This window comes from Ranitomeya imitator, chromosome 6, assembly GCF_032444005.1.
Source record: "Ranitomeya imitator isolate aRanImi1 chromosome 6, aRanImi1.pri, whole genome shotgun sequence".
NCBI lineage: Eukaryota > Metazoa > Chordata > Amphibia > Anura > Dendrobatidae > Ranitomeya > Ranitomeya imitator.
In genome coordinates this window covers 476,883,144-476,896,862 of record NC_091287.1, presented here as the reverse complement: position 1 = coordinate 476,896,862, position 13,719 = coordinate 476,883,144, and the positions used below count along the sequence as shown (strand labels likewise).

The 13,719-nt window shown below is 42.9% G+C and overlaps 1 protein-coding gene across 2 annotated transcripts in view; it reads right to left on the bottom strand.

The window, feature by feature from the left end:
• The window catches only part of IMPA1 (inositol monophosphatase 1), a 42,146-nt gene that overhangs the window by 2,869 nt on the left and 25,558 nt on the right, over positions 1-13,719 (bottom strand). For both annotated transcript variants that reach the window (XM_069731562.1, XM_069731563.1), the window contains exons 6-8: positions 7,301-7,409; positions 5,611-5,719; positions 2,965-3,116 (exon numbers count right to left, since the gene is read on the bottom strand). In XM_069731562.1, coding sequence (XP_069587663.1) covers positions 2,965-3,116; positions 5,611-5,719; positions 7,301-7,409 — 370 coding nt within the window. The remainder of the gene's footprint in view (positions 1-2,964; positions 3,117-5,610; positions 5,720-7,300; positions 7,410-13,719) is intronic.

Here is a 13,719-nt window from a genome sequence, read left to right as displayed (position 1 = left end):
TGTGAAACAACTGAAATTATGTCTTATATTTTAGGTTCTTGAAAGTAGCCACCTTTTGCTTTGATGACTGCTTTGCACACTCTTGGCATTCTCTTGATGAGCTTAAAGAGGTAGTCACCGGGAATGGTTTTCACTTCACAGGTGTGCCCTGTCAGGATTAATAAGTGGGATTTCTTGCCTTATAAATGGGGTTGGGACCATCAGTTGTGTTGTGCAGAAGTCTGGTAGATATACAGTCGATAGTCCTACTGAATAGACTGTTAGAATTTGTATTATGGCAAGAAAAAAGCAGCTAAGTAAAGAAAAACGAGTGGCCATCATTACTTTAAGAAATGAAGGTCAGTCTGAAAAATTGGGAAAACTTTGAAAGTGTCCCCAAGTGCACTGGGAAAAACCATCAAGCGCTGCAAAGAAACTGGCTCACATGAGGACCGCCCCAGGAAAGGAAGACCAAGAGTCACCTCTGCTTCTGAGGATAAGTTTATTCGAGTCACCAGCCTCAGAAATCGCATGTTAACAGCAGCTCAGATTAGAGGCCAGGTCAATGCCACACAGAGTTCTAGTAGCAGACACATCTCTACAACAACTGTTAAGAGGAGAGTTTGTGCAGCAGGCCTTCATGGTAAAATAGCTGCTAGGAAACCACTGCTAAGGACAGACAACAAGCAGAAGAGACTTGTTTGGACTAAAGAACACAAGGAATGGAGATTAGACCAGTGGAAATCTGTGCTTTGGTTTGATGAGTCCAAATTTGAGATCTTTGGTTCCAACCACCGTGTCTTTGTGTGACGCAGAAAAAGGTGAACGGATGGACTCTACATGCCTGGTTCCCACCGTGAAGCATGGAGGAGGAGGTGTGATGGTGTGGGGGTGCTTTGCTGGTGACACTGTTGGGGATTTATTAAAAATTGAAGGCATACTGAACCAGCATGGCCACCACAGCATCTTGCAGCGGCATGCTATTCCACCCGCTTTCCGTTTAGTTGGACCATCATTTATATTTCAACAGGACAATGACCCCAAACACACCGCCAGGCTGTGCAAGGGCTATTTGACCAAGAAGGAGAGTGATGGGGTGCTACGCCAGATGACCTGGCCTCCAGTCACCAGACCTGAACCCAATCGAGATGGTTTGAGGTGAGCTGGACCGTAGAGTGAAGGCAAAAGGGCCAACAAGTGCTAAGCATCTCTGGGAACTCCTTCAAGATTGTTGGAAGACCATTACTGGTGACTACCTCTTGAAGCTCATCAAGAGAATGCCAAGAGTGTGCAAAGCAGTCATCAAAACAAAAGGTGGCTACTTTGAAGAACCTAGAATATAAGACATAATTTCAGTTGTTTCACACTTTTTTGTTAAGTATATAATTCCACATGTGTTAATTCATAGTTTTGATGCCTTCAGTGTGAATGTACATTTTTCATAGTCATGAAAATACAGAAAAATCTTTAACCCTTTTCTGCCAGCTGACGGAATAGTACGTCAGCTGGCAGATCCCCTGCTTTGAGGTGGGCTCCGGCGGTGAGCCCACCTCAAAGCCGCGACATGTCAGCTGTTTTGTACAGCTGACATGTGCGCGCAATGAGCGCGAGCGGAATCGCGAGCCGCCCGCGCCCATTAACTAGTTAAATGCCGCCTTCAAGCGCTGACAGCGGCATTTAACTAGCGCTCCCGGCCGCGCGGCCGGAAGTGCTCTCACTGCTGACCCCCGTCACATGATCGGGGGTCAGCAGTGCATCGCCATAACAACCAGAGGTCTCCTTGAGACCTCTATGGTTGTTGATGGCCGATTGCTTTGAGCGCCACCCTGTGGTCGGCGTTCAAAGCAACCCTGCATTTCTGCTACATAGAGGTGATCTGTACTTCACCTCTATGTAGCAGAGCCGATCGAGTTATGCATGCTTCTAGCCTCCCATGGAGGCTATTGAAGCATGCCAAAATTAAAAAAAAAAAAGTGATTAAAAATATAAAAAAAATATATAAAAGTACAAATCACCCCCCTTTCGCCCCAATCAAAATAAAACAATTAAAAAAAAAATCAAACATACACATATTTGGTATCGCCGCGTTCAGAATCGCCCGATCTATCAATAAAAACAAAGGATTAACCTGACCGCTAAATGACGTAGCGAGAAAAAAAATCAAAACGCCAAAATTACGTTTTTTTGATCGCCGCGACATTGCATTAAAATGCAATAACGGGCGATCAAAAGAACGTATCTACACCAAAATGGTATCATTAAAAACGTCAGCTCGGCACGCAAAAAATAAGCCCTCACCTGACCCCAGATCACGAAAATTGGAGACGCTACGGGTATCGGAAAATCACGCATTTTTTTTTTTTTTTAGCAAAATTTGGAATTTTTTCTCACCACTTAGATAAAAAATAACCTAGACATGTTTGGTGTCTATGAACTCGTAATGACCTGGAGAATCATAATCGCAGGTCAGTTTTAGCATTTAGTGAACCTAGCAAAAAAGCCAAACAAAAAACAAGTGTGAGATTGCACTTTTTTTGCAATTTCATCACACTTGGAATTTTTTTCCCGTTTTCTGTTACATGGCATGGTAAAATCAATGGTATCGTTCAAAAGTACATCTCGTCCCGCAAAAAATAAGCCCTCACATGGCCATATTGACGGAAAAACAAAAAAGTTATGGCTCTGGGAAGGAGGGGAGCAAAAAACGAAAATGAAAAAGCGGAAAAAGCTCCGGGGGTGAAGGGGTTAAATGAGAAAATGTGTCCAAACTTTTGGTCTGTACTGTAGATATATATCTCTATATTCAGGGGTGTACATAGAAATCATGGGGCCCCAAAAGTTTTAATTGGGCCTGCTCTCTGAGAAATAACACAAAACAGTTAAAGAAGTGATGCTCCAAAATAGTTAATTTACGAAGAATGCAAGTACTTACTAAACAAACATGTCAGAAAGGTCATGAAGTTTGGACTTTATGCACATACAGACCTTTTGCATCCAGGACAAGCCCTCCAGCCTCTGTAACAATAACTGATGCAGCTGCCACATCCCAGCAATGGATTCCCATCTCATAATAAGCATCAGCGCCTCCTGTGGCCACCAAGCACATATCTACAGCAGCTGTCCCCACGGCCCGGATACTAGAGGGTACAAGAATAGGTAGATTACAGCTTTAAATGCCAATTATCCCTTTAGCACCCCGTGATGAATACATTAGTCATAGAGACGATCCCAGTGCACGGAGTGGGCTCATGTGAGGTGCGCCACAGGTCAAATAGGAAACTGATTAACACTGAATACTGATGTATTGCAGTATATAATATTAGCGATATGGACGATTGAAGGTTTAAGTATGTTAGTGGGCCTAAACATTAAAGAACAAGAAATAAACAATTTTTTAAAATATACCGTCCGTAAAAAAAAAATAAAAATGTTTAAATATAAAAATTCAAATCGCCCTCCTTTTAACAGGTTACAAAGAAATTGAATACAATAAAGCTACCAAAACATGTACTACAGTCAAAATTAGATCACTAAAATCATCAATTCAACAAGCACAAAATATTTCCTTAAGGTACCGTCACATTAAGCGACGCTGCAGAGATATAGACAACGATGCCGATCGCTGCAGCGTCGCTGTTTCGTCGTTGTGTGATCACTGGAGAACTGTCACACAGACAGCTCTCCAGCGACCAACGATGCCGAAGTCCCCGGGAAACCAGGGTAAACATCGGGGTACTAAGCGCAGGGCCGCGCTTAGTAACCCGATGTTTACCCTAGTTACCATTGTAAAAAAAACAAAAACACTACATACTTACATTCCGGTGTCTGTCGCGTCCCCCGCCTTCAGCTTCCCTGCACTGTGTAAGCACCGGCCGTAAAACAGAGCGGTGACGTCACCTCTGTGCTCTGCTTTACGGCCGGCCGGCGCTGACACAGTGCAGGGAAGCTGACGCCGGGGGACGCGACAGACACCGGAATGTAAGTATGTAGTGTTTTTTTTTTTTTTTACATTTACAATGGTAACCAGGGTAAATATCGGGTTACTAAGCGTGGCCCTGCGCTTAGTAACCCGATGTTTACCCTGGTTACAAGTGAACACATCGCTGGATCGGCGTCACACACGCCGATTCAGCGATGTCAGCGGGTGATCCAGCGACGAAATAAAGTTCTGGCCTTCTAGCTCCGACCAGCGATGTCACAGCAGGATCCTGATCGCTGCTGCGTGTCAAACACAACGATATCGCTATCCAGGACGCTGCAACATCACGGATCGCTATAGTTATCGTTCTAAAGTTGCTCAGTGTGAAGGTACCTTTACACCGGTCCATCGACAGAAAAGTAAAAATGATACTGAAAGTCTATGAAAGCAGTTACACTCACCTTACGCCCAATCCATAGAAACCATCCTCTCCTATAAAAAAAAAAAAAAAAAAAAAACACAAGAAAAAAACAACCATATCCTTCACCTCAATTCGACATTCTGGCCCACTCCCCTGTCGCATCTTGGCACCGTCTACGTTGAAAACTATTTATCAGGCAGGGATATGGGTTTTTGTTTGTTTGTTGTTTTTTTTTCCACAGGAGACTATGGTTTCACTGGAATTGGCGTTAGGCAAGTATAACTGTTTGTTAATTTTAAATAAAAGTGTTTTTTTATTTCAAATAATGGACTTTATTCAGGCTGTGAGTTTATTTACACTATAACTATAGGATTAGTAATGGATAGGTGTTGTATAGACACCTATCCATTACTAACCCATGGAATTAATGTCAACGGTCAATACAGAGGTGACATCAACCCCACAAATATTAACCCCACTTGCCACCACCACAGGGCAAGTGGGAAGAGTCGGGCAAAGGGCCAGAATTGGTGCATTTAATAGATGCGCCTAATCTGGGGCAACAGCAGACTGCTATTTTTAGGCTGGGGGGCAAATATCCATGGCCCTTACCAGCCTGAGAATACCAGCCCCCAGCTGCCTGCTTTAGGTTGACTGGTTGTCAAAAATGGGGAGGATCCCACACCGTTGCAAGGGCACCCCTCTATTCTTGTCAAAGTCAAATGTCAGGAAATATCAAAAACAAAAGAAGTTTTAAAGCATGACATACCAACAAGAGACAAAAACCACAGCATCAAAAACGTGATAAACACACACACACACACACACACACACACACACACACAGAAAAAGGCAAGTAACCTACTTTACCTAATGGGTACAGAAAATCTGCAACATAAAAAAAAACCTCACCAAACGCTCATCATGGGAATGTAGCCTAAAAGCAACAGGGGACATGACAGGTCCCATTTAAAATACCTATTTCATTTTGCACCAGTCTCATGCCTACAGTGACATGGCCCCCACTGACTAGTCTCCCTCAGCACCACAATGACCAGTCGTTCATGTTTACACCGTCACACAACAGGCTTCAGCAACTACAGCATCAGCAGTCAGTCTAGCAAGCATGATGCAGAAGGAGAACCACTACGTCAACATAAAACGAAAATATATTATTTTATCAACCATAAAAAAGGTATAAATCCATTTGCCAGAAAAGTCTTTACCAAGGACAAAAAACAAAACAAAACGCAACAACATCATCACAACACAGACACGTATCAATAATTACCCATGTATCGGAATACACAGCAGTCTCTCCATGTTGGACAGAATAATTTTCATCACGTCAGGGTCACGATTTGATCCCAGTTCTGTAATAATCATTGACTTTGTGATGTCTAGAAAGTAAGAAACCCAAAAATTAATTTTCTTTGTAAACCAATTGCATATAGCTGGAAAAAATATTCATAACCAAGTTATAACTACACCCCGCTCCCCACCAAACTATATACAGGGAGAGCTGCTAAATTCCAATTTAAACAATTACTTCCTTCCATATGATCTTTGTTTTCCCAGAACTCAGGAGCAAAAACAAACTATTTCTATACATGCCTCAACATTGAGGTTGCAAGAAGGTAAAGTCATGGAATTATGAACATCACAGGATGGATAGACATCTTACTTATATGCAAAGAATGAAAAAAAAACGGAAACAAATTTTACAAAACATTTCAAATTTATTCAGTATGCACTATGAGCGCCACGTGCAGAAATCCCTGAACTTACAGCCTTGGCAGCTATCAGTACGGTAAATGGTTGTCGGAGGAACGTTCTGCAATGGCTGATGCACACAACACCCAGGCTCTCCATGCATGTGCTGCGACAGTGACATAGCTGCAACACATGCAGCTGCGTCGCCGATCAGCCGAGCGATCCGAGAAGCAGGGTTACCTCTGCAGCTTATCCAGCAAGCACTATAGCATGCCAAATAAGTGGGAACCCAAGCAAATTCGCTCATCTCTAGTAATGAATGATCACACTGGTAATATGCCCCTTTTCATTTAAAATACGCCCTGGAGGCAGATTCTCAGGGAGATCTATATCCGGCCCATAGATCTCACATTTACATATTTAGAAGAACAAAAAACCACACACATGGATTTCTCAGGAATAAGACTTTGGATCGCAGATATCAAGGTATCATTTTATTTCAACTTTCTATGATGGCGTAGGAGGTTTGATCCTACAGATAGATTGCATTAGTGCTCAGACTGTTGAGCAACTGGCTGTCTGTCCGAGATCAGACCGCAACGCATGGCCTCGGCTCTCCTGACCCAAGAAATACATGAAGCTGTCAATCTTCATTAGCGGTCCAGGTTCAGGCTTCTAAATGAGCCTTTATATAGAGCAAATTCAGCATCAATTAGTAACCAATTCTTGACCATGAAACCCATAATAAATTACCAAAGTATAAAAAGCATTATGAAGGACCAAAAAAGTATGAAAAAAAAAAACAAACTATAAATTTCTCTTAAAGCTAATAATATTGCAGATAATACTCATATACAAATATAGAGATTTTATTAAATATACAAGCGCTAAAGAAAAAGAATGTTAAAAACAAGCCATCCAGTGTGATCAATGGTAAGTCTCACAATGGCAGATCAATTAAGGAAGTATAAATTACACCGGTAAGGGCACAACAGGGAGGGACAATTTAAACAAACATGATGCCAGAATTTAGAAATCCATGATTGTAATATGAATAGCTGAATACCTAGAATAAAAAAACAAATATTAAATAGACCTACGTCAAGGTAAAGGAGCAGGATTAGCCGCACCAGCACCAAAACTCCCACAAGCAACCCATATGAAAGGCCAATTATTGTACCCACCGCACACCATAGTTAGTGGGGCCATATGACACACAGTACCCAAAAGTTATTATCAAGCTTAGCAATTTATAAAGTGGTACTTACCCTTCTGCCCGGAGATCTGCAATTTCTGGCCATTACAATAAGCCCCGTTTCCTCTTCTGCCACTGTACATCTTGTCTTCTACACAGCTGTATACAACGCCAAATTCAACCTAGAAGTAGTCAAAAGATAGACGGCCATGTCACAAAACATGCTCTGCTTCCTCGATTCATCACATCGATATGTCAGAGAAAAAAGGAGGTCAATCAAAAGTCAATGGTTAAAAGGAATCACATCCCCAGGTAATGTTACCTGTCCAGGATGGTGGAAAATAAAAACCACACGTACATTCCCACACTCCCACTGCTATCCTTCTCCCTGGGGTCCCCGGCCTGCTTTCTATTGTAGAGGAATGTTCATGTGGCTGCTGCAGGCAATCACTGACCGCTGTGCCTAGTGTACGGCTGCAGCAATCAAGTGCCCAACCTCACTGGAAGAGGAAGCTCGAATACTGGGGAAAGGGCATCTGTGCAACGTTAGAAAAGGAACGATGGAGCACCCGCGAGATAATTAGGTATTTTATATTTTACATCATACTGTCTTACAAACATCCAATATATTGTAGGGTATAAAATAACTGCTTACTACTAGAAAACCCTCTCTAAAATATAACTTTTATTCAGTTAATGATAAAAACAACCTAAATGCCTACTCAATGAAGGGGACACAAAGAAATCACAAAAAAGTGTAAAATATATATATAAATATAAACTGTACAGGGCTATCTACCACCCAAGGGAGTCTACAGTGGTGATAGACATATAGCCTCGGGGTTAGAGTAGTACTCCTAAGATACTTTTTTAGCTCATAAAGCAATTTCTGCTCAGAGGATAATATGCAGAGTATAGCCCCTGCGGACACGAAGCCTCAAAAAATACCCTACCGTCCTGGGTACTGATAGTGCACCATCCATCACATTCTTACTCAGCCGAGGTGCCGAGATGAGTGATGAAATCCTGCATTTGTGCCTGTCTGAACACCTACCTAGATGCGGAGGTTGGCACCATGAGATGGCGCCCCCGCTCGTGCGTCGGCTATCCCTTTACCCCTATGTGAACCTAAGAAGACGTTTAGTCAGAAAAAGAGGGCCAGATGGCCTGTATCCAATATGTATACACAGTGGTACCAAAAATAGAAAAAATTATATAATAAAAGGAGATTGTTCAGACAAGTGCAAATCATTCATACGGGATAAATACCCCCATAATCATTGTAGCACCAGGGAAGAATTAATATTGATATACCGGTATCTGAATGTTACTTAGCACTAAGTCAGCATATGATTATTTTAAAAATGCAAATATCCGATGCATAAGATACCAAACAAATGTTATGTATTTTTACTGACCCTGCCATGGATAAATGACAGATAACCTACTTCCAAAGTTGAGGATAATCACACAATAGAAAACCATGGTACTGGACAGATCTAAATATAGAGGTAAATATACATATTCAAAAGAGTCACATGCTGTTAAGTGCCAATGCATAAGATAATTAACTCTCACACACAGAAAAAGATATTCCTTCATAGAAAGAGGTTTCCTATGGCCACGCTAGGAAACCACCGATCATTACTTTTTATGTGCTGACAGATAAAGAATCCATTACTGGATCAATCCTACAGATATAGTTCCACTTATCGGTCCATTCGTGGTACAGCATCCAAGCGATTCGAGGCCATGATACATCAAACAAACTCCTTAGTAGCTCTAAACGCATTTCCCCTTAAACAGGTTCATCAGGAGAGACCGATGTGTGATAACATGGCAGTGGAGAATTGTCCATATGATGAGGCTGCCTAAACGTCTTCTTAGGGTCAGATAGGAGTAAAGGGATAGCCGACCCACGAGCGGGGGCGCCATCTCATGGTGCCAACCTCCGCATCTAGGTAGGTGTTCAGACATGTACAAACGCAGGATTACATCACTCATTTCGGCACCTCGGCTGAGTAAGGCCGGTTTCACACGTCAGTGGCTCCGATACGCCAGCCGGACGGGAGCCCTGAGAAACACCGCCATCTGCCAACATCAGCGGCTCTTCTTTTGATTACCCAGCTTGGTGGGACGTCACCTGTGCATCGCTCCAGGACAGCTAATCAACAGAGCCGTGGATCTCGGTAAGCATGAGATGGATTGGCTTATTCTCTGAATAACCGACATAATGGCTGGAAGTTGGAATAACCACTTTTCTAAAGGTACCTTCACACATAACGATATTGTTAATGATATCGTTGCTTTTTGTGACGTAGCAACGATATCATTAATGAAATCGTTATGTGTGACAGCAACCAACGATCAGGCCCCTGCTGGGAGATCGTTGGTTGCTGAATAAAGTCCAGAACTTTATTTCGTCGCTGGATCTCCCGTGGACATCGCTGGATCGGCGTGTGTGACACCGATCCAGCGATGTCTTCACTGGTAACCAGGGTAAACATCGGGTAACTAAGCGCAGGGCCGCGCTTAGTAACCCGATGTTTACCCTGGTTACCATCCTAAAAGTAAAAAAAACAAACACTACATACTTACCTACCGCTGTCTGTCCTCCAGCGCTGTGTTCTGCTCTCCTCCTGTACTGGCTGTGAGCGTCGGTCAGCCAGAAAGCAGAGCGGTGATGTCACCGCTCTGCTTTCCGGCCGCTGTGCTCACAGACAGTACAGGAGGAGAGCAGAGCACAGCGCTGGAGGACAGACAGCGGTAGGTAAGTATGTACTGTTTGTTTTTTTTTACTTTTAGGATGGTAACCAGGGTAAACATCGGGTTACTAAGCGCGGCCCTGCGCTTAGTTACCCGATGTTTACCCTGGTTACCGTCATCGTTGGTCGCTGGAGAGCGGTCTGTGTGACAGCTCTCCAGCGACCAAACAGCGAGGCTGCAGCGATCCGGATCGTTGTCGGTATCGCTGCAGCGTCGCTTAATGTGAAGGGGCCTTAAGTGTTAAAATTCTGGACGCTCGCAGTCTCTAAGTGCAGATTATCTAATGCACACGCAGGAAGGTATTGGCTGGAATGTGGACAAACAATCAAATATTAGATAGTTCATAAGAATAATCTAAGAGGCGGGCTAAACTGGCAGATTACCGCGGTCACTTTAGCAGTAGCAAGTCATCAACCACATTTGGCCAATCATGCCATACACTTGTAGTTTTAGCCCAAAAATAAATGAATAAATTAAAGGGGGAAAAAAATCCAACATGACAGATCACTTTACTTTAGTAGAAACAGACCAATGATCACGAATTATCAGAGGCGTATTATCTTCATCTTAGGTGTACTGACCGCTATATACACCTGCCTGATCAGGGCAATAACAAAGGTCTTTATTAACCCCTTCATGCCGCGGCCCTTTTTCGTTTTTGTGTTTTCGTTTTTCGCTCCCCTCCTTCCCAGAGCCATAACTTTTTTATTTTTCCGTCAATATGGCCATGTGAGGGCTTGTTTTTTGTGGAAGGAGTTGTACTTTTGAACGTCATCATTGGTTTTACCATGTCTTGTACTAGAAAATGGGAAAAAAAATCCAAGTGTGGTGAAATTGCAAAAAAAGTGCAATCCCACACTTGTTTTTTGTTTGGCTTTTTTGCTAGGTTCACTAAATGCTAAAACTGACCCGATGTTATGATTCTCCAGGACATTACGAGTTCATAGACACCGAACATGACTAGGTTATTTTTTTATCAAAGTGGTAAAAAAAAATGCAAAACTTTGCTTAAAAAAAAGTGCCATTTTCTGATACCCGTAGCGTCTCCATTTTTCGTGATCTGGGGTCGTGTGAGGGCTTATTTTTTGCGTGCCGAGCTGACGTTTTTAACCCCTTACCGGCATCGGACGTACTATACCGTCCGATGCCGGCTCCCCTGCTTTGATGCAGGGCTCCGCGGTGAGCCCGCACCAAAGTCGGGACATGTCAGCTGTTTTGAACAGATGACATGTGCCCGTAATAGGCGCGGGCAGAATCGCGATCTGCCCGCACCTATTAACTAGTTAAATGCCGCTGTCAAACGCAGACAGCGGCATTTAACTACCGCTTCCGGCCGGGCGGCCGGAAATGACGTCATCGCCGACCCCCGTCACATGTCCGGGGGTCGGCGATGCGTCTCCATTGTAGCCATAGAGGTCCTTGAGACCTCTATGGTTACTGATTGCCCGTCGCTGTGAGCGCCATCCTGTGGTCGGCGCTCACAGCACACGTGCAATTCTGCTACATAGCAGCGATCAGCAGATCGCTGCTATGTAGCAGAGCCGATCGTGCTGTGCCTGCTTCTAGCCTCCCATGGAGGCTATTGAAGCATGGCAAAAGTTAAAAAAAAAAGTTTAAAAAAATGTGAAAAAAATAAAAAAAACATAAAAGTTTAAATCACCCCCCTTTCGCCCCAATCAAAATAAATCAATAAAAAAAATATCAAATCTACGCATATTTGGTATCGCCGCGCTCAGAATTGCCCGATCAAATAAAAAAAAGTATTAACCTGATCGCTAAACAGCGTAGCGGGAAAAAAACTCGAAACGCCAGAATTACGTTTTTTTGGTCGCCGCGACATTGCATTAAAATGCAATAACGGGCGATCAAAAGAACGTATCTGCACCAAAATGCTATCATTAAAAACGTCATCTCGGCACGCAAAAAATAAGCCCTCAACCGACCCCAGATCACGAAAAATGGAGACGCTACGAGTATCGGAAAATGGCGCAATTTTTTTTTTTTTTTTTTTTAGCAAAGTTTGGAATTTTTTTTCACCACTTAGATAAAAAATAACCTAGTCATGTTTGGTGTCTATGAACTCGTAATGACCTGGAGAATCATAATGGCAGGTCAGTTTTAGCATTTAGTGAATCTAGCAAAAAAGCCAAACAAAAAACCAATGTGGGATTGCACTTTTTTTGCAATTTCACCGCACTTGGAATTTTTTTCCAGTTTTCTAGTACACGACATGCTAAAACCAATGATGTCGTTCAAAAGTACAACTCGTCCCGCAAAAAATAAGCCCTCACATGGCCAAATTGACGGAAAAATAAAAAAGTTATGGCTCTGGGAAGGAGGGGAGCGAAAAACGAACACGGAAAAACGAAAAATCCCCTGGTCATGAAGGGGTTAATGATACCACATTTGTGCAAATACGTTCTTTTGATCGCCCGTTATTGCATTTTAATGCAATGTCGCGGCGACCAAAAAAACGTAATTCTGGCATTTCGAATTTTTTTCTCGCTACGCTGTTTAGCGATCAGGTTAATGCTTTTTTTTGATAGATCGGGCGATTCTGAACACGGCGATACCAAATATGTGTAGATTTGATTTTTTTTTTATTGTTTTATTTTGGATGGGGCGAAAGGGGGGTGATTTAAACTTTCATATTTTTTTTATTTTTTTCATATTTTTAAAAACATTTTTTTTTTTACTTTTGCCATGCTTCAATAGCCTCCATGGGAGGCTAGAAGCTGGCACCACTCGATCGGCTCTGCTACATAGCAGCGATCTGATGTTCGCTGCTATGTAGCAGAAATGCAGGTGTGCTATGAGTGCCGACCACAAGGGGGCGTTCACAGCAGGATGGCATCAGTAACCATAGAGGTCTCAAGGACCTCTATGGTTACCATCCTGATGCATCGCCGACCTCCGATCATGTGACGGGGGTCGGCGATGAGGTCATTTCCGGCCGCCCAGCTGGAAGCGCCGGTTAAATGCCGCTGTCTGCGTTTGACAGCGGCATTTAACAGGTTGATAGCGGTGGGTGAATCGCGATTTCACCCGCCGCTATTGCGCGCACATGTGAGCTGTACAAAACAGCTGACATGTCGCGACTTTGCCCACATCAAAGGGGGAGACACGACATGCGCAGTAATAGTACGGCGCATGTCGTGAAAGGGTTAAGCTCCCCCTAGTTCTGGCTTCACACAATATTACTTTGCGGTCTTAACCAACTGAAGAAAAAAAAAAAGTCACATGTGAAAAAATACATTTATATTATATTATACACGTTGGCTCTCCTTCAAAGTTTTACTCCAAGATATTGCAAATTGTCTCTCCAGAGAAGAAAAGAACTAGAATGTCGTTAAAGGGTCAACATTGACTGTTAGGATCGCTACTTCCTATAGGTGGCACTAGAGTTCTAGTCCTCTTCCTCTCTGAAGAGACAATTTGCATATTTCCCAGAGGAGCATTGCGGCTTTAAGTCTCCTCATCTCGGCATGCTTAACATGTCACTCACTGCAAGGAGAAACGATACTTCTTGGATCCGTCTACAAGATATTATAAGCAATTGCAATGTGACTGCAAAATCACTATGAAAATAACTAGCGAATTAAAGGGTTAACTCGCCCAAAAACATGTCTACTGCTTATTTTTTGCATGCCGACCTGGCGTTTTTAATGATTCCAATTCGGTGCAGATACGTTCATTTGATCGCCCGTTATTGCATTTTAATGCAAT